The following is a 24,552-nucleotide window of genomic DNA, read 5'->3' as shown; positions in this document are numbered from 1 at the left end:
ACAAAAAGGGAACTATTTATATTCTGCTTATTAAAGTGAATACACCTCTTTAATCTATCAGAGAGGAGTTGGATAGACTTGCTATGGGTGACTAGAATTAAATTGCCCACGTAGCATCTCCACAGCATTTCATAATTACTGATTATAAAGACAGACAAGATTTACAGTGTGCTATATCTTCATGTGTATAATGTGAACATCAGACCACAATCACCTGTTTAAAAGCACTGACCTTTGAAAAACCAAACCTTCAGATAAACTGCCCAAGTGCGGAAGCAAAATGACACCAGAGATAAAAACATATTATTCATGCATAATCCTTTCTGTTGTCTATTCATAGATTAGAGGTATCATTCCTTCAAGAAGCTCACAAACTAGCTCATACAAGACCAGCAGGATTTACTACATTTAATAAGATCAACAGTTCATCTAGTTCAGCATCTTGACACAGACTAGTATTTGATTGTTCATACAAAGAGCAAAACCTTACAGGGCATGCATAGCTGGGCTTCAGTTCTGCTAACATAAAAGGATTGGTTTTCTCCCTAAAAGTCATTTACTCTCTTATGACTCGGAAGACTTAAACTGTTAGAAGTTTACATAAATATACAAAATATTTGTATCTCTTCTGATGTAATTTTGAATGTCCCCATAATCCACAAAGGTGCTTAGTTTTAAAAGTTATTCAAAATTCTTAAATCTCTTCATATTGATCTTGGTGCAGGGAATTATACAGGTCAATTATGCGTTCAATAAACTATTTACTTTGACATTTGCTGTCTTTCAAGTTAGTCTTTTGTTCTTGTATCTTTCTAAAAAGGCTTGGTCATGACTTTTCTACACTTTTCATTGGTTTATATCCCTCGTGCGAGCATCTCTTTTAGTTATTTTCCTCTTCTGTCTTCTCTATATCTAATTGTTTCTGTCACATCACTTTGCAAAGAGATACTCAGATCATTCTATTCCAGGTAAGAAATATTTTCTCCCTCCATCTTGATATACCACGACACTTTGCTTGTTTTGCAGAGCCCCTACGTAGCTCACAAGACCATCCAACTCCTAGCAGACTATGTCAAACCCAGCATCATGTACAACCATTCCATAATACTCTTCCACCCTGTGTTGGCCTGGTACTTGTTGGCACCGTGTGTTTCAACTTTCATCTTTCTCAGTTACTGCCTTTGACCAAGCTAAGTAGTTCTGTATCATCATCATTGCTTTGTCTCTTCGTAGTTCAGTCCCTCCTGGAGCTCATTATGTAATTGGACTTCCTTTTGTTAAGAAACAGCAGCCCTCAGAAAGCTTCGCCTGGTCAGCCTCTCCCAGGCTATGGTGATGAAGTTCAGGTGTGTGTGCAGGCTGCAGGACTGTCCCTTTCCCTTGCCCCTGTTAGATCCATGGGCACTGGCTGCCCATTATCGCTTTCATGAGAACGAGGCCAGCCCAGAGATCCCAGCCCACACTGCTAAAGCTCACGCCTCTCCCTTCATGACCTAATCAGTCAACGCCAGCTAATGGGTTTGTGTTGTCTGTCTGCTTCTGCCAGGTGGTGTTCTCCTTCCCACCATGTGTTTTGCCAAGCCACTGCTCCTTCAGGTCCCCCTACCCAAGGTGACCCATTGCAATGCCACCAGCCCCACGTGGCAGCACTGAGCTCATCAGGGCGGGGAGCGGGCTGTCCTCGGCATGTCCAGGTGGCAGAGTCATAACACCCAACCCAAACTTGGTGGCACAACGCTACACACACACTCATCCCTTTGCTGGTCTGAGTCAGTATCCCTGAAGAGAAGTCAGCCCTTTCAAGTCTGCTCACAATCTCCAAACGCCCCAACAGATGAAGGGAGTTATGTGCTACATATTAAAGTCATGTAAAAGCCTTTTTCATTCATCCCAAGCACAACGTGACTCACTGGAATATGACGATGATGGAGGCCAGTGATTACATTTACGTAATTTCTACACAGTTGTTTTTATAAGCCTTTGACATTTTCCGTGTGTTAAATAGTGAAATACATCCTTCTTTGTAACTGGGCTATAATCCTCCAAGATAAAAGGGAAATGTCAGCTAATGGGAGACCCATGTGGCAGAGAGACCACATAGAAGTTTCAAGTACTTTTTCTACTGCAAGGAGGAACATAGCAGTAACCAGTGATCAGAAACTTGTCCTACAGAATTCATATCAACAACACGATTAAAGTAGCTGATTAGGAATTTTATGTAAAGTCAAGCAGTTGACTGGGCCATAAATTAGCACGCAAAAGCCATCTACTACACAGAATGAAAGCAATTCCAAAGACACGCTGCATTATGCAGTATATCTCTACATGGCAAAGAATCTGCTGAGAATCAACCAAGTTGTCTTTCAGGGAAGGTATTTTGACTTCTCTATTTCTATCAGGTGTGCATTGGGAAGGACACAAGTAACTAACTTTAGAGATGGCAGATAGGCAGGTAGTTAACATTTTAGCACACCATTGCATGTAAGCCTCTCTTCCCTGTATCACAGGTGGGAAGAAGAATTCAAAAGACTTATAAAAGACATGAAAGTTGGTCCATAGCTAAAAATGTGCAAATCAGTAGTGCTGTGCTGCTACAAAGGACTTTTCAGAACTTTTAGTCAGAACTTTTAGTCAGGTTTGAGATACAGCAAAGCCATTAAAACAAGACATTTAAAACAGAGTTTTATGTGAAATAGCAGGAGTGAAAATTAAAGAGGTTGCCAACACCGTTTCACTAAACAAACCTGAGAACTCTGATTTCCAGCCAGGCTGAGACAAGCTACCCTACATGGCTGAAAGGAGAAGGGGAGAAAAAACCCTCTATGATGGGCATTTTTAAGCAGAGAAAATCCGTCTGGATGTCACATTTTGCTGCCTCCTCAGTTGAGCCATTACTGGAACTGGTTTTGTGTGCACTGGAAGAAGGAGGAGGAAGATGCGCAGTAAACTGTGTTAATTAAACCATCTGCATGGAAAAAATGAGGGAAAGTGAGAAGGAAATTTGTTTGAAACCTAGTTAATTTCACTAATTAAAGTGTACAATGCTGTCCTCAAACAGCTGCATCAGCGTAATTAGGGAGGTGATGAAGGGTGTGGCAGAAACCTCTTAAACCAGTTTTGCCATGAAGGAAAGCAGTCATTACGTCCATCCTCACACAGCATCAGGAGAGGCGATTTAAACCTCCAGCCAAAGTGATTTGATTCAGTGCTATTCCAGCTCCCTCCAATGATGTAGCCCTCAAACCTTGCTAGAATAAAAGTGGTAAAAGAGTATTTAAACACTTAAATTAACGTCGAGGATTACTTCTTCTTCACAATGATTTCTCACCTTCTCCTCAAAATAGCAAATCCTGTTTTGCCAATTTCTAGTTACAATTTCAGCGTGATATTATAGGGGTGTGTCAAGGGACTTCTTCCAAAACAAAAAGAGAATCCAACATACTGATCTGCATGTACCTACTGTGTGTACACAATTTCAATTCCTTCTGAGACTACTTTTTGCTGCCATCAGTCATCAGTGCCCCAAACTGCTAATTCCTCACAACCAGTGTCCTGCCAGCTGAGTTCGGAGTTAGCTCAGAAAGAACTGCTTCATATAATAACCTCACTAATGTCAGCTGCTGCACCAAGAAAGGTAGAATGGCTTTGAACACCATCAATTTTGTAACTAGATTGATTGTATGAGTAATTTGGATGGCTGTCAGGAACATCTGAACCCAAGATATCAACCCAATAGCACATATATACAGGCATCAATTTTCAAAGGTAGCTTCAAAACCAACTCCTACCAGAACAGCTGTACATCAAAACATTTATAGCTTGCAAATCATGTAGTCTATCACATCTGTTCCTACACAGGAAACAATATTTTTACCCATCTAAAGAAAGAAACGGAGCTAGAAACTCTATCCACAGATGCTGGGAAAAGGGGAGGCTGATGAATAAAGCTGTGGAAAATGTTTGAAGGAGAGCAAGAGATACTCCCCACACTACTTAGGGGAGCAGCTTGCTTTACAATCTTTTATATTTGGAATTGTTTAAACCAACTTGCACCAAACCTAGCAAACCACTCAGGTTTAATTCCCGTCCTGAGTGATGTGACATGCATCACCCTAAATACCCAGTGTGACAGAGGTTATGGCTACATATTCAGGCTTAAGGTATCCACTTTCAGAAAGCATGACAAAAAAAAAACAACAAAAAAACCAGTTTCTTATGCCAAGAGCAAAAGGAGTAATGATTCCAGGTTTTTTTTTTTACTGATTACATTCTTAGCCCCTTGAAAAGTTATCCCTTTTCCTGCAATAAGCCCCATGCCGGTCGCCATGCCTTCTCTGGGAATCCCACATGTAGAGTCTAGTCTGCATGAGCTCCTATTGACCTGGATCTATGGATAGGATAGCAATTCTGGTGGGAAATCACTTTACATAAAATAAATAAATATTTACCAGTATATATTCTTATCAATCATTTTATACTTATTGTACTACCAAAACAAAATAAAAAGATTTTTTTGCCCCAGAAGCTTACAACTTCAGTACAAAATACAAGCCAGCCAGTAAATATGAACTGAAGGGTGGAAGGAGAAAGAAAGAGTGAAATGCTGCTGGGCACCGAGAGACAACAGAATCACTACACTACCTGCATCATCACTATTAAACTGCCTCTTTGGTTTGTTTTTTTTCTCCCCTTTTTAAAATAGAAATCACCAAAGAGAAGATGTTTAAAGAGCAAATTGAAAGGAAAAAACAAATCATGGAGATTGCCATTAAAAGTGGCTGCACAGGAGAGAAAACCAACAGCGTGCACATGCTACAATTCCCTTTCAAAGAAATACTTTTACGTTCCCAGTCACAAATTCAGCCTCACATTTTTTCGTATGTTCTCACTGGATCACAGGAGGGTTGAGGCTGGCAGGGCCCTCTGGAGCCCACCTGGCCCAACCCCTGCCCCAGCAGGGCCACCCAGGGCAGGCTGCCCAGCCCCATGTCCCAGCGGCTTTTGGAGATTTCCCATGAGGAGACCCCACAGCCTCTCTGGGCAGCCTGTGCCAGGGCTCTGTTACCCCCACAGCACAGAAGTGCTGCCTGGTGGTCGGGTGGACCCCCCTGTGCTCCAGACACAGACACAGACACAGATTTCTAGGTTGGAAGAGACCTCAAGATCATCGAGTCCAACCTCCGACCTAACACTAAGCACTCCACTAAACCATATCGCTAATCTCTACATCTACACGTCTTTTAAAGACCTCCAGGGATGGTGACTCCACCACCTCCCTGGGCAGCCCGTTCCAATGCTTAATAACCCTTTTGGTAAAGAAGTACTTCCTAACATCCAACCTAAAACTCCCCTGTCGCAACTTTCGCCCATTCCCCCTCGTCCTGTCACCAGGCACGTGGGAGAACAGACCAATCCCCACCTCGCTACAGCCTCCTTTAAGGTAACTGTAGAGAGCGATAAGGTCGCCCCTGAGCCTTCTCTTCTCCAGGCTGAACAAGCCCAGCTCCCTCAGCCGCTCCTCGTAAGACTTGTTCTCCAGACCCCTCACCAGCTTGGTCGCCCTTCTCTGGACTCGCTCGAGCACGTCCATATCCTTCCTGTAGCGAGGGGCCCAAAACTGAACACAGTACTCGAGGTGCGGCCTCACCAGAGCCGAGTACAGGGGGACAATCAGTTCCCTAGACCTGCTGGCCACACTGCTTCTTATACAGGCCAGGATGCTGTTGGCCTTCTTGGCCACCTGAGCACACTGCTGGCTCATATTCAGCCGACTATCAACCAATACTCCCAGGTCCTTCTCGGCCAGGCAGCTTTCCATCCACTCATCTCCCAGCCTGTAACTCTGCTTGGGGTTGTTGCGCCCCAGGTGCAGGACCCGGCACTTGGCCCTGTTGAACTTCATACAGTTGACCTCAGCCCATCGCTGAGGACATCCAGTTTGTGCCCACTGCCTCTTGTCCTAGCACTGGGTGCCACTGAAAGGCGCCTGGCTCCATCCTCTTTGCAGCCTCCCTTCAGGTGTTCACACACATTGGGGCGACCCCTCCGAGCCTGCTCTTCTCCAGGCTGAGCAGTCCCAGCCCTCTCAGCCTTCCCTCATGGGAGAGGTTCTCCCATCCCTCCATCACCTTTGCAGCCCCATGTCCCTCTTGCACTGGGGAGCCCAGACCTGGAGCCAGCACTCCCCAGTGCTGAGCAGAGGGGAAGGATCACTTCCCTCGGCCCGCTGGCAACGCTCCTCCTAATGCAGCCCAAGGCACCAGCAGCTTTCTTTGCTCCGAGGGCACCCTGCTGGCTCGCCTGTGGCCATTAATTATGCAAGGAAAATTGAGAGTGCGTTAGGGCTTTTCACTTGAGTTTACCAATGGACATCAAATTGATACATACATTGTGCATCTGGTTATTTGTTTTTAACTATAGAAAAAATGCAGTACCATCTGCTTATAATGATAACTTGTGTCTTTTTGTGTGTGCACGTGCTGTTCTAAGTCCACTTACAAGTTTCTAGAGTGATACACTCTCAGCTTCTGCAGCCTTGCAGCCCTGGAAACTCCCAAATTCCAAAGATCATTTTGTAATTCCAAAATTCTGTCAGTGAAATCCTTGCATTATTCATGTTAATCAGTAATCCATTTCTCGTCCAAGGCACATATAAGGAATATTCTTCTTCTTTTGAGCTAGGAAACGTGTTAAGAGGGTTGCTGTCTTGGTTCCTCCCTAGCTGCCAAAGCAGGCTAATTCCATTCTAGGAGAGATTTCTGTACCCTGTATGATATCAAGGTTGCTGTACATCTCTATATATAGGAAGAAGATGAGAAAAGTGAAAGTTGTGTCCTGGGCATGTCTTTACAATTTTTTTTTTTTTTTTCCTCCTGTATCAATTACTTACAAGAGGAACTATTGCCACTTTAAACATTAACAACAACTGACAACGAAGCACAAACAACCTTTAATTTTTCTGTCTCCAAATCCTGACATTTTCATATGAATTATTATTAATCTTTTTTATTAATCTTTTTTATAGAGATGAAAATTTAGAAATATATTTTCAAACCAGAAAAAAATGTACATTCTTGAAGACTGATGAAGACAGCATCACCATGCATCACCTGTGAGTTAGCTACTCTCATAATCCACAAACACTGACATAAGAACACGTGTTAAAAACATTTTTCAATTAAATTCAAGTGACAAAACAAAGCAGTACAAGTACCCTGTTATCATTTCAGTGCCTGAGAGAAAAGCTGAAGCCAATGCAGGGAGGGAGATCAAAATTTTTTATTTACGGATAGTAATTTTCTATTAAAAATGGGATAATTTTGATACTCTTTACTCCCTACAGAGGCAGTAGGAGATACAAGGTGCGACGATGAAGGAAGTGTTTTTGTGTTTGATTTGTCAGCAAAACAAGTCCTTTAAAATAGAAAAATAGTTTGGTTGAAACAAGAGTTGAGGTCTTATTCTAAAAATTTCATCTCAATTTTAAGAAAAAAGCAACATTCGATCATATTACTTAAGGGATCAAGTATCTGCCAATTCCAGTCCAGAACCAATTATTTTCACTACTGGAATGTAAAGTATAGCAACGGAGGAAAGAAATAGGTTGGGGGGTGGGGGATGTTGGAATTGTATAGCCGCTTTGTTTACGTTATATGTCCACACTTATTGTGCTAGAGTGGAACAATTAGTTGCACGGCCCCAAGGTCATTATTGTAAGTGAGGGTTTAACTTCAGATTTGCTCTACTTTGTTCGCAAAGACTGGATGCCCATTAACAGCTGATGTGCACTTCCACTGCTCTCCAAGACCGCTTCCTTCAGCTTTGATCAATCAAAGAGGAGTTCACTTTGCATGCTGCAAGACTGGACCACAGTGTGAACCACAAGTGGGAATGATCTGGGGAGTTGCTGTGGCACTGCATGCCTGACCTGAACCAAGACACTACTGCAGATGCACTGGCTTGGGACCAAGAAATTGGGCAGACCTCAGCTTCTTTCAGAGTTTGAAACTGAATTTAACAGCACTTCTCTAGCATCACCTCCTGCATTCATGTTCTGCAGGGCCGTGCCAGAGCATCGTAAGAGTATAGCTCCCTATACAGAAAGGGTTTCCTCTTCTGATGGGCTCCAGGTTTTTGTATGAAGACCTTCACTTTTCTAAAGTAAAGTTTCTGAATTGCCATCATGACTCAAACAGCAATGCAAAATGAGTGATGACAGTATTAACACTGTGAGGCTACCTGAACCACAGCTCTCTCAAGAACATACAAGGACATTCCATAAACTGACAAGAAATTAGACAAAACTCAGGACCAACCCAAAGGAGTGCTTATACTTTTTTTAGTTCTAACACAATATCCTACCCTTCTTTCCACCACAAGGTTCACTCCATGTCTCGCTCATCACACCATGTAACCTGATGCAAAGATTACAGCTGGATGGGCAAACTGAAAGGCTTGCAAGGAGTAACATTTGATAATTTACAGTGACTGCTGTTTTAGTCAGTTATTACCTATAGTTTCTATTTAAAGTAGTGAAAAAACCTTACAACTGCACAGCAGTGATGGTAATGCTGAACCCATTCACACACCAGTGGTTCTAAGGAATTGGTTGGTACTGATGCTACTTGGTAAAAGGATGCACTGTACTAGAGCCACACAAACAGCAGATCCACTGCATGGGAACCAAATTCAGCCAAAAGATAGAGAACTCAGTCCCTCCCATATGTCAGATGATTATTAGTGAGGGGTCCTCACAGTAACATCTCTTCTCAACCAGAGTCAGAGAGAAATACAGCTCAAAAGGTAGTAACTAAGTGAAAAACAATAACATTCTTTCATGCCACAGCCAGACACTGGATCTCCCTAATCCCGCCTGGATACATTACATGTGAGCGGAGTATACATTAGCAGCCCAAGGGAACTGTTAGACGTTTCTGGCACAGCCTACATGAAAGCACACGTTGCTCACCACCAGAAAGGGACCTACTGTGTGTGAGACAAAGGTGGCAGGACTCCAGGTGAGGCACATACTCCATTTCCAGGGCTAAAAAGGATGAAAATGACGAAAGTCTGCTGAATAAAAGCCAACCCCAACAGGTCAAAAGCAAGGTTAGACTTCCTGAGGGCTCCTCTGAGCATTCAGCAAGGAAAATTCCAATTATTCTTTTATTGGATTACCTGCCTGCTAGGCAACAGATGGTCAAAAATCTGTATCAAAGTGAGGCCCCCCACCAGATTACTTTATTATGAATATTTCCTGATAGAACAAACTCTACCTGGGAAACTAAAATTTGATAAAAAAAAAAAAAAAAAAGAAATGTGAACGGGCTTTACTAGGGAAGGTCTACTGGTAGTTCTCTGAAACGTTAGAAAACAAGGCAAGGTTTTGTGCTTACCTTTTGTAAAGGGTTTTTGTATTCTGTTTAGCAACACGTGTGCAGCAACATTCCCACAATAATGGATTTTTAAAGCCACAGATCACTAAGATTAATATGCAAAGAAACGGATTCATTAAAAACCTTAAAAACTTCAACACCAATTTCAAGGTATTGAAAAGAGGTACAAACCCTTCTGCAGTTCTTCCTAGGATTCACATCCTTAAATATCCAATATTGGAAAGAAAAATCTTAAACACAAAGTGTTTTGGCAAAGAGACCAGGAAAGAAAGTGACATTATTGACTGGATTTAGTCATTAGCTTGCACATGATCTTTTCATTTCATGTGTTCTTTTGGTAAAAAGCATGTTGAGACTTTCACCTTGACTACAGCATAAAGGTTGACATGTTTTACACAACAGTAATACTTCTAGATTTTGTCTTTAGATATGGCAGTCTGCAGCAATGTCCCCTACAGAAAAATTCATTTTAGCAGCTTAGAAATGCATTTAGCATTTAATTGCAATGCGTCTGAGAAGGTAAACATGTTCTGAAGAGACTGGCAGAAGATAGAGCTTTTTGTTTCTTGGGAAAGGTCTGGAACCATGATTTCATTTCATGCTGTAATTTTCTCTTTCCCTACCTCCGCTAATCGTTCTGTAACAGGTTTTAAAGTTCTATCAATTACTTCAGCCTCCACCACTTGAAAGACCTTGTTTATGCACATACTACAGGGATGTGCCAGCTGCCACTGATGAGCCCAGCACCTGTGCAGTATGGTACTCAGCTTGAAGAGAACAAGTCTGGTACTGTGTAGTGGGAAGAGGTTTCTAAAATTGGTAACGGGCACCTGGTACCACTCCAAATCCATCTTGGGAGGTGTCACAAGCTTTAAATGTGTTGCAGTAGCACTTACTGCAGTGCTTTCATCACATCTAATTAGTGAAGAATACCTATCTGGTCTTGCTATGTCATCATTTCTTGCACTGAAACGAGCCACAGTTGTTCTTCCAACCATCTGGGAATAAAAAGAAACAACCAGCTGCAAATTAGTATGCTTCCCACCTTCACTTCTGAAAAATTGTTTTATTGCACCATCAGGAAGAACAGGACGTGAAAACAGTGAATGAAACTGGTATTGTGGGCAGTAAAGAATTATCGCACAACATTAAAAATTAAGCAGTTTCATGCAGGAAAGTTAAAATCAAATCTGTAAGCAGCATCTTTGCATTAAAATGCAACCTCACACAGAAGAAAGTATTATCTACTAAATACAGCAGGGGAATAGGAATTTATACTTCTACTCTTGTTGTAGATTTGACATGTGGAACTTGGGGAAATTACTAGCATCAGCTCCCTTGTTGACAGAGGAAGACATAGTCCTTTCATATCTTTGTAAGATATTTTGGTATTTCATACTTACATCAATCAGACACGATAATGCATTTGCATACAAATAAATCCTATCTCTACCTTTTGTTTTAATCGCTATTCCTGAGAAATATGGACGATTCAACAGTATGTAGAGCAAAATAGAAGCAAATCAACACAAATAGCAGAAATCAGTGAACCAACTAACCAAGCTACACAGAGCTAGAGCGCGTCAATCTCCAGTTTTACGGAAGGTATGTTCCACCTGGAATATTCATTCCTAACTTAAAAATAAGTCTTTTAATTTCAGAAGTGATAAGTATAAGTTTAATCAATAGCCAAAGTGAAATATCTTTCAGATGAGATAGTTTATTCCAAATCACAGTCCATAAGACAATGTTTGATGGTACTCTGCCATCCAAACATAGCCTAGCTGAACAGACTCACACATTCACGTTCAAAACAGAACATTAATTTGCAAGGCCCAATGGGGAAATACTTTAACTGTTGAGAGCTGGCTTATGGAACTGTAAACAAATTTTACAGATATTGAGTATTGAATCACTCACATGTTTAGGACAGCCCATATAGCAAACACCAACTGCAGGAACCATAAACTAAATTAATCACACTGGAATCAGGATAGCCAGCATAATCACAACTGTATGCCCTACCAACAAATACAGGGAAAACAGAAGAAAAGAACAGCACTGTAATTGCACATACTATTTCTGTTCATAAGAGGAACTGTAGACAGCTTTGTTTAACTAGAAATTCTTTAGAAATAAATCGCAATGTAGTGTTTAGAAAAGCAAACTACAGACACAAGACATTTAGCCAACAACGTAAAGATAAAGACAGAGCAGTTTGAATGCTGTGGGGTTTCAAACACTATTATTGTCTGTTTAGATTAATGGCAATTTGTTTTAAGATCGTGAATATTTTTTCAGTTTGCTAGCAAAATGCCTCCTGGTAGAGTATATGATATCTTCAGAAATTCTTGCAACTATAGTATGATTGACCTAGTGAAAATATATCATCCTAGCCTCTCAGGGACAGAATAAGATAGCCCTGCACACAGTGAAAGCAGGCAACATTAAATCCATAGGACAATTCATCAAAAATGCACTAACTGCTCCATCACAATTCTGGACCACTGCATCAGACCAAGACCATCAACACCAATCAATGATTCTGGGTCCCATCTCCTCAGGTCCCAGTACCATATGGTAGCATATGCATCAACCTGCTGAGCATCTGACCAGCCTGAAAGACTGAGTCGTGTGGGGGGCTTCATGTTCAGCACTTTCCTTTCAGTGTTTGCATTTGCAAACCGAGGCCATCAAGAAAAAGGCTTGACTGATGCAACCTGTGATTCTCTAAGGGATGTGGGATGCTGTAAATGGCACCTCTCAGATGCCAATGTACTGGTGGGGGAAGAAGGTGATAATCTGGCTGGTGATTCCAAAATAAAGACAGGCAGTGAAGAGCCAGGGTCAGCAATGTGTAAATTGATAGTTAGCACATCTTGTCAAGAGAGGTATTTCTTTGCAAGAGTCTGGCCCTCTGAAAACCCAGTTTCTTGTAATTTTCAAGGATCAAGATTCATAAACTAGTTACGGTAACTAAACACAAAGGTATTAGTTCTGTATTAGTTTCAAAAATGACAATTTATCAAATAATGCTAGTTACATAGCAGGGTAAAAATAAAGCTCCCCCTAAGATGTGTGTACCTGGGGTAGTGGATAGAGTCCTAGCAGGGTGTAGAAATATTTCAGAGGCAGCATCTCTATCAACAGGAGCTTCTTTCAGCTTTGCTAGATGTCACTTTAATCTTGCTTGAAATATTGCTCCTTCGCAAGGGGCAATGAGCAATTGTCAGATACATCATCATTACAGGAACACGTTCTTAGCTTGCCAGCTCCTTTTACACCTGTTGTCGATTTGGCCATGCATTTTTGATTCTTCCCATGCTTTCACCAAATTGTTACGTGAAATATCTGATCTAAGAGTTGCAGCTGAGAAAGAAGATCCTTTTCCCTTTGTGGCTCTATCCCTCTTGCATTGGTTGTAGCTTATCTGACTGCATTAACTCAGAGCAAACTAATCCTGCAGAAAGCACCTACGTTTCTTCCAGGCCGATAAGCTGAGCTGGCTTACTGCTGTGGTCCAGGAAGCAACACAGCTACCACAGGGAAGAAGGCTGGGCCACATGGTGGGAGTCAACAGTCCAGGATATCTTCTTTCCAATGGCAGGGTTGTTAGGTAGGCTCAGCACATTTTGTTTTACCTCACCCTGGGCAAACGTTTTCCTAGATATAAGGAGAAGTAACCAGCATGCTAAAGCAGAGCAAACTCTACCTTCTTCCCACAAAGGCTGTTCATGCATTTGATAAGTTATGTGGGCTGTATTAACTGATAACCATCTTGTCTTCTGCACAGAGTACACAACTGAACAATTTCCTATATGGGAGTGGCAATGCTTCTGGAGTCTCCACTGAAGACACAGAAATGCGTATTACAGACTTTGATATGGCTTCTCTAAGTCCTTATTCAAGAAGCTGCAATTTTCACTATTATTACTGAGCAAAGAAATTATTACTAAAACAATTCAAAAAAAAAGAAAAAAAACATACCAAAAACCAAACCAAACTGAAAAAAACAACCACCAAACCAACCATCCAATGCAAGAAAATGAAAGTGTGCTAAAGCACATCTGCGGGATGGAAAAAGTCAGCTTACTGTAGGAAAACATGGCCTAGCACCTAGCAGGAGGAGCAGAGCGCTGAAAGACAAAGTTCTCAGGCTACTATTCTCAGCCATACTAATGACTTACACAAACTTTCACAACTGCTTTTTTCTCTTTGCCTTAGTTCATTCTTTTGCAAAATACATGCAGAAATACCACTCTATCCCCAAAAGAACAGAAAAGTGCTTTATCCAGTAAAGTAGTACCTGTTACACACATGCTTCAGCATCTACTTTTAGAAGGCAGTTCAGAAATTTGGGAGATTATCACCATCTCCCTTGTGACATCTAAGTATCTGGAACTCAAACAGCTGTTTATGGAGTTGAAAGAATTCCTATCTTTCAGTTTAGGTTGAGATTTGTTATTACCAACAACTTCTAGTATAAGTGACATTTTCCTCTAAGCAGCATACAAAATTGTCAGATAGCAATTACCCCAGAAAGCATGACCTGAACATTCAATAGGCTTCAATTAGTACAAATGGCTGCACAGAAAGATCTGAGAGATAAAGATTTATTTTTGCACTATATATAGGCAGAACATAAATGTACAATAACTCCAGTAACGAAGTAAGGCAGGAGCTTGCCCTATCCCTAGATTTTCTCTTCTCTTATCAATGTGCGTTTCTGATTCACAGAATGCAACGTCAGGCAATGTTCAGAGTTGTTTGTCTGCCCAACTGGAGCTGCAGTAGAGGACCAGCAGACAGGTTGTGAACCTTGATTTCTCAGACGTGCTTACACACACAGGTGAATTAAACAGTCTCTAACATAGAAGAGCTTCATTGTCCAATACTAACCATTCAGATGATTAACAGCATTTTGAATTCATTTCTATGCATCACTCTTACAGTTTTCTACAGCTAGGACTTTCAAATGGTAACACAATGACACATCTCTGAGTTTTAGTCGTTTTAGCTATACTACTGCGTCAGTGTTCCAAGTTAAAATGTAACCATGAAAGTAAGTAACAAGACATGCTGTGAATGAAAATTTAATTACCCATTAGTAAGTCATATATACCCTAAAGCTTCCAAAGCTGTAGAAGAAATTAAGTTCTCCGGTTTGCTTTAGGGTCTTCTCATTTCCTGTAGGCTTATGTCTGTCTCATACAATACGCAGTTGGGTAAATAGCTACTTAAATAATACACAGAGTAGAGATGTCATGGCCTTCTCCTGTTAATCTTTAACACAAGAAGATATTTTTAGAACTTCTTTCTCCCTTTTATGAAGTTAGATGTAAAGGATTGTAAAATGAAGTTCCCCAAAATTAAACTTCCAAGCTACTACTATTTTTTTCAAACCAATCTCTGAACACATTGCTACTTTCAGAGCACACTTGCTGTTTTCCACTACAGCTTTCTTTAAAGCCATGAATCCTATGATCCCAGCCTACTAGTGGAGAGACAAAACCAGAATCTGTCTTGCCTTTGCATTTGGTGACTCTGAAGGAGCAAAACCCTTTTCAAACTATATGAAAAACAAAGGAGGGCACCCACTCTAGCTTGCCTCTGGACTTTGGCACTACTATTGCATGTTGCAGTGTCTGAGCCTGCCAATCCCATTTTAAAAGCTCAACCTAGCAAAATATGTGGTCAGTATGTTCCTTGTAGGCTTTAAACAACAAATAAAGTAAAAGCCCAACTATCACACAAGAGAGAAGTCAGTGCAGGCTTTAAGATAAAAGCAAGCATGAGCCCCATGCAAGCCAGTGCTGCCATAATTTGAGGTTGTCTATCACTTTTGCATCTTCTTGCCAAGAATTCTTCTTGCATTTTAAAATAACTAGTTATAGTGTGTATCTAACCTTTGCATATAACCCAAAGGGAGAAGAATCTGGGGAACAGCAGTAAATTTTACAATCATTGTCGAGCCAGCTGCCTCCCTTTCCTTGACGCAGGAGACCTTTGCCCCGCAATTCTGTATTCTGCTTAGCTTCGGGATACTCATGTGTCACCCTTAAGCACATCACAGCTGAAAGGAAGACTCAAAAGCAGACGTGCGCTTGTGACAGGATTCTCACAGGCTTAGTAGTTGTGTTGTTTTCTGTAGATCAAACTGTGTTTCTTTCCCCAACAGCATGAAAGACAAACCCTGGGCTCATCCTTTTAGTCTCACTGCATGTTTCTGTACAAAAAGTCTGGCATATAGCTTTTACCAACACTGCAGCAAGTATTTATGGTGAATCAAATGCGTACCCTACTTGTTATTTTAATGGCATACAGTCATATCAGTATCAGCTAACTGCAGTTCCTTTACTGTAAACACTGGATGGATAATATTTAGTGACTAAATAAAATATTTTCATATTGATTTGGGAAAAGTATTCCTCTTATACTCATTTCAGCATAATAGACCCACCAATGTCATACAGCCAGCACAACAAAGAAATGAAGTCCCACAATCTAAGTGCTGTCTGAAGTGAATTTTCATTTGTAAAGGTCAAAATTTAGAAGTTAGATTCACGTATTATTAGGATTAAATTTCTGTTTATTAAATTTTGCTTGAAAACATCCTGCATACAAGTTCTGGCTACTCCAGAAGTTTTTGTTTCGTAGTAGAAGACAAAAAAGAATGCAGAAAGTCTCTACTCCATGTCAGCTTAATATCAGGCTAGACTCCCGATTTTCAGGAGAAACATGGAAAGCTGCTATTTAAGTTTCTACTGGTAAGTAGTATGCAGCTTGGTCAGAGGGCACAGCTCCACTTTCTCACACCCAAGCAGACTGGTACCAAGACTGCTGGGTTGGCTTGTTCTGCTGGCAAAACCTGTCTCCCAAGCAAGCCCTGTCCCTCAGCTGCTGCTTAGGCAGTATTCCCTGGCCATCTCCCTGCTTCCGTGTCTGCATTGCCTCAACGCCTCAAAGACGCTGTGATGCCTTCTGAAGCTGCTTAGACTACTGGCACAAAAATCGTCTGAGAACACGGACTGTGGTAACACTCAGTGGTTTCATGCCTGTGGTCTGGTGACAGCTGGTACACTGCTTTGATTCATATGAGGTTTTCCTCCAAGTTTTCATCCACTGTTTTCAGAGATGAATGTGTATCTTTTTCTTTCCAGAGGAGAGAAAATCCATGTTCTTGTGAAAGCCACTCTGACATTTTTCTGAAGCACAGCCACTTGAAACGCTTTGTTTTATTCATTTCTTTCTGTCCTGTTTCTTAAACAGATCACTTCTTTGCATTTCTCATCAGGACAATCTTATAAAAGATTTTAGCTAGGTTCTTTAGAGAAAAATGCAGTGACACTTCTCATAGGGTCTTCTGGGTCATCATTAGTAACCACTCTAGGGCTACAGTTAAATTTTGTACAAATATCAACCTACAAGCAGCTGAGGTCAGATCCAGAGACACAGGAGGAATTTAAGTAGTTAACTCTCAAAAAGCATTTTATTGCTACCCTCTAATCATGAATTCATTGAAACTCAACCAGGTATCCCAATTTTTCCTCAGATTGCGAAAATTCCACTTCTGCACATGCCAAGGAACATTATGGTCTTCATATGGCTTAGCAGCTTGTGGCCTAGTTTATAATTAACTTGGAGCAGTGGCTAAACTAGAAATTTCTCCCTGGATCATCACGTTCTTCTATCAAAATAAAGCATAGATTAAAACAATGGTGCTATGGGTCAAAATGAAACAAAGAACAAAAAACAGATAAATGAAAACAAGAAAAACTAGGTATTTCAAAAAAGAGGTATTTTAAGTTGTATACACATACAAGTGAAAATCCTAGTAAACAATGGCTAGGAACTGCAGAATTTGATTGTTAAATGCATGCATTTTAGAAGTCCTGTTTCGAAGGCATATATAACTTTTAGCTTAGGAATCAATCTAGAGATGTCAGCAAAACAGTAGTAAAAATTCCAACTTTGCAAAAGGATTACAAACTTTTTAATAAAAGGCAAATTTTTGGAGATATTACTCTTCCTCTCAATAAGGACGTAAATATCACAGAACAAAACCAAGCCAAGCAGAGTAATAATTAGAAATAATAACAGAGTAACCAGAGGCCATGTAATCTATGACGTGTAGTTTTAACACAGCAGAATTAGGAAAAAAATAGAGAAATAGCAAAGTTAACATTTATGAAAAGAGTCGATTCATAAGCCCAGGGCAGAATACCATCAACTCAGTCCTGACGTCAGTTATACTCTATGTTCAATGGACTGTTTTATTATTATTATTATTATTTTTATTTTCTCCTTCAGCAGAGGAAAAGCAACCTCAGACCTGACATGGAAGGACAAGAAAGGCGGTGGTATTAGTCCTTCCAGTGTGGAAAGCTGCTGGGCTAGCTCCTCATCCCTGGGAACTTAGCAAGGCAGGCGGCACAGCACGATGCAGAAGCAAGGACAGAGCAGGTATGAGAGGCACTTCATCCACTACCAGCCAGCACTGCTCTGAGCAATAATACAGTAACGCTACTCCACGGCTTCTCTGGTTTCTGCCAGGAGATAGTCTTCACTACTCATTGGCCTGTAAAGCATAAACATTGGATTAGAGCTAGCGTTGCTGCCCTTTATTTCAGCACGCACGAGCAGAAGTTTGGCACAGCTGATGGCTGTGCTCACATGAGAAACCAGGAACTGCCAGCCAGCCCGGAACATGAGATGGGACACACACGGATTTCCTCTCTGCTACTGTCTGCTTCACTAGAGAAAACAAGAACTTTGTCCCAGGCACACAAGAGGTAATATGACCAGGCTACTGGCTGCAGCTGTCATCTCTGCTAGCTAAAGAACAGCTTGCATCCTAATATCCTTTCCAAATGTTTACTAACTTTGACTAATACCAGCAATTTGATAAAATTCATCAGTTTGATTTTTTTCCCCACCCAAACTCAGAAAGGTTGAGAGGTTTGTTGGTGGGGCTGTTTTTTTAAACCTAAGTTCCTTCTTGGGTAATTTTAAATTTGAGGTTGTTTTGCTTTTCTTGAATGTTCCCCATGTTTTTACATTGTGAGATGGGAGAAACCAGAAGCATCCAATCTACCTTTCCAGTCTTACTCTCTCTATATACTCATCTTGTCTTCTCCTACAGCTTCCTAAGACACGTAATGGTAATCTTTTCTTCTTCTTTATTTTTTTTCCCTTCAAGAAGGCTAGAAAACCTTAGTTCAAATCCTTCTTCTGAGAACAGCATTCAGCAGAACTCAAATTTCCAATGTCCCAGGAGACAGCACCTTAACCCGAGGCCCAAACCGGAATAGGGCAGCAGCAAGTCTGGAGCTGCTCTGTGGTCTTTAAAAATGGGGATTTTCCTCAAGAGGAAAGCAGACACACAGGCAGAGAGCAGGACTTTCCCTCTGTGTTTATATTAACAAAGAAAGAAGTGGGATGCCTGGTTCCTGATCTATCATCCTGATAGATCTATCAGGGACGACTGTCTCCTGATCTATCTGGAAGGGAACAGCCTCAGGGAGCAGCTATGACAGTCTGATGCCAGAGCACTCTAATATCAGACCATTCTCCTGGGGTATGGGTTCAGATCCCTCCAAGCAAAAGAGGGAAAAGAATGCGGTTTCTCACATCCTAAGTCAACATCCAAACAGTTGGTACGTTGAATGTAATCCTGCTCTGGCATCTTTCTCAACTTGCCTCTTCGTTTCCTTTGCTTTCCTTACCAGCACTCCTGCACAAACACCCTTCTATTGCAGGGCGCAGCACAGTTACTTTTGTCTCCTAGAAAATCTCCAGCAAGTTACATTTTCCTGTTGCTTTCTAAGTAACAACTCTTAAAAGAGAAACAAAGTTCCTTCCCGAAGTTTGGCATCCTAGACCTGGTCAGTAGCTGCAATTTATCAGAGGTATTTAAGTGATCCTTGAGTGCTACAGGCAGAGCAGCAGCACAATGAAGCTTCAGTTTTCTGCGGGAGTCAGAGGTAACCAAGTTTAAACTGTCACCAAATTTGTATATTTTCATACAAGAAGCTACAGGAAATCCCATGCCAGATTTCTAGACATGTATTTCATATTACTTGTGCAATGCACTTATTCAGTGTGTGTTAATGAGGTAATACAGTCATCCTCAGGGACACAGACCACGTATTCTGATGCCTACAATTTAAACAAAGTAAGTTTTACATTAAATTTAAGTACAGAACAAATAAAAGTCTGATTTGACTAAAGCCTCTGTGAAGTACCCTCTTTCTAATGAAGTTAAATTCACCATCTTCCATAGGTTATGAAATTCCCATGTGGCCTTTTCAACCTGAGGGTTCTATTGTAAGCATGTATGAATCTTAGAATGGCATATTACAAAGACATCATGATGCTTTCACGTCGTTCCCGAATCTTCCATGGATTTGTCAAGGTCCGTAATGCACGCTAAGTCTGCATTGGATACGGGGTCTGTTTCCCCAGGAGGCAGAAATATAAGAAAGACTGCTTCTTGACAGAAGAACATGGAGAAAATGATGCAGACTGACAGGGTTTTCCCTCCCTAATCACTTCATATCAAGCCTACCTTCTTTTGCAGCACAACCACTGACTCCAGCACCACCTCCCAGTCTGTTCTCTTTCATAAGAAAGGCATAGCTTAGTTTCCTTTGCAAGTTATCGGTAACGATGCTTACGAGAATCAGACCTAACAGAGAAAGCCCTTAGGAAGCAAATGATACATTCATTAATTCCTCATACTGCTTGCCAGTAAAACTCATATAAACTATGTAACTTGAACACAAAAACTTTCCCTGAAAAACATACTGTTTCTTTACTACTCCCTCAGCTGAGCACTTTCAAGGTACTAGCCACTGTCAGCATTTAGCTACAGCTATTACACAGGTGTTCTTTACTCTTTTCAGAATGCAGCAAGCAGAAAACTGAAGCCAGCACCTCACAGACTTTGGGCATCACTCCTCATGGCGTGGCATAACATAATCCAGTCCCCACTGACAACATTTCAAGTGGTACAGGCTAAATTCTGCAGATGTTGATACCCACTAACTACCTTGCAGAAAACCACGTTAGGGGCTTCAGAAGTGTCTGAGTACTAACAGCTCTCTCCTCCCTTTTCTTACTGATCTAAATTCTTGTGGTTTAGACGAGAGTGTAGTCTGATCTTAAACAAAAATGAAAAACGTGTGTTGCTGTTATGGAAGACAACTTCTCCTCACCTTTCCTGAGGTCAGGGCAAAGTGTATCTTGCCAACTCTGCCACAAAAGAAAAGGATCCGACGAAGCTCTTTCTCACCATCCCCTCTGGTAAACGGATGTTAAGTAAAACCCATAGCCATGTTTGTGATGGAGGAAAAATACTTAAAGCCAGACAGCCAGAATAAAACTTATCCTCCTTTCTCACGAAATGCTGCGGTACAATCCCTACACTAAAAAGACCCTTTCCAAAAAGGTGTGTCAAAATGCAGGCCTTAAGTTCCTAAATCGACATCTCCCTTCCTTTCCTATCTGTTTTCCTTCAAAAATAAAAGCCACATTACTCTTCATACCTTCCAACACAAGTGATATCATCTTCCTTTTTCACTCCATTCTGCCTACAGTATTCCCCACAGCGCAGCATTCCCATATTGCACTGATCTGCAGTAAAATCTTAGAGCTTAACAGTGTACTAAGAACAGTGAAAGCACACCACCTGGGAGAGCAAGCGCAAAACATTACTTCATTTTTACTATACAAATGTGTTTTGTCTCTAATAATGGCCCCACAACAAAGCCAACTAGAAACAACTGCTTCAGCAAGATTATTCATGACATCTAGCACTGACCATACATGTGTGTAAGGACATAATTGTAACGAGTTTGCAGGACAGATGCTATTTAGATGCACACAATTGTACATTCTTAGCGTTTATGTTGTCAGTGCTTAATGAACAAATTGCTTCCTCTCGCAGATTGCTCATATGTCATTCTGCATGACTGCTTAATCTGTATAGGGAGGAATAAATATGTTAGAAGTCGTTAAACCTGCTGCCAGTCACTGCTATAATCTGCTGAAGCCTCACCCCCCAGCCCATTTCACTGCCCTCTGTTCACCCACCCTTCAGGCAGCTTGTGACTGTCCTGTGACAGTCTGCATGTCCAATGTGAATTTCTTCCAAGTAACAATTTGCCTTATTGTATTTATTCTGCAAATGCCCTCCATTGAAGAATAATTCAGACTTCTTAAGTAGCTTTATCATTTCCTTCAAGGATTTTCTCTAGCTAGTAAGAAGCCAAAGAATATAATAAGGATGGGAGGAAAAAAAGAAGTGGAGCTGGGGATGCTAAGATTAAACGCTTTTCCCATATGCTTTATATAGAAAACTAGAAGGCTGTGAGATAAGCTTTGTCCTCTGAACAGGAGGTAGGTGTGCATTTATTTACATGATGAATGTCAAACTCAGTCAGCTGAACATATGGAACATCCAAGTGCTCCCTGCAATTTCGCATTGCTTCTCCTGGCCCAGAAGCAACCATCAGTTGGTATCACCAGCACCAGTTCCCTTTTCCATGTTTGTCCTTACTGCTGAAAAATAAGAGTTAAGCACTGAAGTACTATCACATTTCCATGCTTGTCTCACTACTATTGCTACTGTATATTGATTAAAGCTTAAAAATGTATTTACTGAAAACATTTAATTGCATATGTCACAAGCATATCACTTTCTCTTCATATAAACTCCATTTCTAATTAGTAGGACCAAAGGGATGGAGTAGAATCCATAACCCTATTTTAAAAAATAAAATATAAAAATAAAAAAAATCCAACTCTTTATAATGAGCTGACAACCTGATCTATAGATTCAATTACTTTTGTTTAAAAAAAAAAAAAAGTCAATGCTTGTCCTAATCATTCAGGAAGTGCCAAAACATGATCAAGTAAGTATACTGCAAAATATTAAATGTCATTATTGATATCAGCTCATTATATTTCCATTAACAGTAAGAGTGATCGCTTATGGGCAGAGAAAAAAAAATAGCATCATTTATAGTAGTACCAATGCACTGTCAAGACTCAAATCAGTTGGAGAGCAAGGCCCTTTGTTTGGGCTAGTTTTAGGGTGAATTTTTAAAGCTTCTCTTATTCAAGAAGCCTTAGCTGCTTATTTCAGTAAGTAATTCAGTCACTCATGAACTTTCATGCACAAACATCAAACCAAATCTGGAAGTTTATTTTTTTTTAAAACAGCTTAACAGCAAGGTGTTCCCCCCCCCCCCCCCCCAAATTCAGACAAAGAAATTCAAAGGAGACAGAGACCCTAAAAAGAGATTTCTAAAAACATTTCAAAGTTCACAGAAGGTGGGCACCTTGCTGTGTTTTCAAAGGCACCAAAACTTTAGGAGAGGGCAGGGGGATGAGACGGGGGGGGGGGGGCTTGGCAATCAGCACAGTGCCTGCCTCTTTAAAAATTAACCGAAGTCAATACTTTTGCTCCTAGTGCTAAGTAGGGCAGACTTAAAATACAGTTTCACTTTTAATAATTTAACATGTAGCAAGGACATCAATGTACGTGTTTGTGGGAGGTCGCACCACTGCCGTCCTGGGTTATGCACCTTACATAAAAGATAGCTTACACAAGCAAACTGTGACAGTCCTGGGAAGTCATCCAGTGGCTCAGATGCCTCCTGTTTCCACTCTGCCCAGTTCATTTCTGGGATGCCTCCCCTCTGTCACCACCACGAGATATCCCAACGCCCTCCTGAAGCCAAGGCCAGGTGGGATGACAGCTCAGTATTTGCAGACAAGGTTACTCAGAGCCTCTGCAACATGACACTGGCTATGCGAAGCCTTTCTTCTCCCCTCAACCGCGGGATGCCCCAAAACTAGGTGAACCCTCCTCAGAACCGGAGGCACGAACACAAAGGGCACCCCCTAAAAGAGGGCATTTCTGAACTCCGCCACGAGCAGGGCGGTTCAGTACTCGCTACCTCGGCAGCGGCCCGGCGGGGCTGCCAGGATTTCGCCGGGCGAGAGGCCGAAGGAGCCGATGAGCGAGCGGTTTCCCTGCCGCGAGGGAAACTTCCCAGCCGCTCACCGGCCGCCTCGGGCCGGGACCGGGGCCTCGCCTCAGCCCCGCTCCGCACCCGGGGCCCGGCCCCCGCCGCCAGGCCCCGGCCGTGCGCGGCCCGAAGTGGCCGGGGGAGCCCCGCGGGGCCGCCCCGCACCCCCGGGGGCCCACCCCGGGCCCCGCCGGCCTTACCCGTGGTGGAGAGCACGGTGCTGGCGAAGAAGAGGGAGGAGGTGAAGTCCCAGTTCCAGTTGCCCGAGGCGTTGCTGAGCACCGAGACGCCGTAGTTGCTGGCCTCCAGCACCCGCAGCAGGAACTGCTCCAGCTGCTGCTCCGAGAGGCAGGCGTGCTCCTCCAGGAAGCGCTGCTTCAGCTTGCCCAGCTCCTGCCGCAGCAGGTCCTCGTAGGGCAGCTCCACCGAGGAGAAGACCACGGCGCCGAACACCAGGTAGAGCAGGTAGCCCAGCACCAGCAGGGCGAAGCACCAGGCGGAGCGGTGCTGCTCCACCAGCCGCACGCAGGAGCTGCCCGCCAGCGACTGCAGCATCTTCCCGGGACGGGGAGCGCGGCCGGGGCCGGGGCCGCCGCCGCCGCCTGCCGTGGCTGCGGCTGCCGCTGCCGGCTTCGGGAGCGGCGCTGATGTGGCGCTCACGTGGCGGCGCGGCGCAGGTAGCGCGGCCGGGGGCCGGCCCGCCGCCGCCAACCGCCGCCAACGGCCGCCGGCCGCCGCCCGTAACGGCGGTGGAACCGACCGACAGCGCCCGCTCGGGTGCCCGCTCCGGCCCCTTTGTGCGGGGAGGTGCCCGGAGGTTCCCGCCCCTCCGCCCCCCTCACGCGTGTGGGGAGCCCGGGCACCGCGCAAGGCTTCGCCCTCGCACCGTGTCTGAGCGCCTCGGGGGGCGCCCCGCGGGCAGCAGGGGGTGGTAACGCCGGGTGGAGGCAGGAGGTTGGGTTTGTGCCCGCCTGTGCGGTGGGCGCTGTGATCCTGTCAGCGGGAGCTTCCTCAGAGCCGCGGCTTCACAACGGGGCCTGTTTGGGGCTGAGGTTTGAAGCTGGTGGCCTCCTGAAGCACCATCCAAGCTCAATTACTCATATTCAGTGCTGCACTCCTGA

General features: G+C 42.7%; 1 protein-coding gene across 1 annotated transcript in view; it reads right to left on the bottom strand.

Annotated features, from left to right (window-relative positions):
• The window catches only part of KCNK1 (potassium two pore domain channel subfamily K member 1), a 35,267-nt gene extending 11,062 nt beyond the window's left edge, over positions 1–24,205 (bottom strand). Inside the window, exon 1 of the mRNA XM_040552016.1 lies at positions 23,632–24,205. Within this exon, the coding sequence (XP_040407950.1) occupies positions 23,632–23,986 (355 nt within the window). The 5' untranslated portion in view covers positions 23,987–24,205. The remainder of the gene's footprint in view (positions 1–23,631) is intronic.
• Between the last annotated feature and the right edge of the window lie 347 nt (positions 24,206–24,552).

This window comes from Cygnus olor, chromosome 3 (genome assembly GCF_009769625.2).
Source record: "Cygnus olor isolate bCygOlo1 chromosome 3, bCygOlo1.pri.v2, whole genome shotgun sequence".
In the NCBI taxonomy this organism is placed as follows: Eukaryota; Metazoa; Chordata; class Aves; order Anseriformes; family Anatidae; genus Cygnus; species Cygnus olor.
This window is presented reverse-complemented; position numbering and strand designations above follow the sequence as displayed.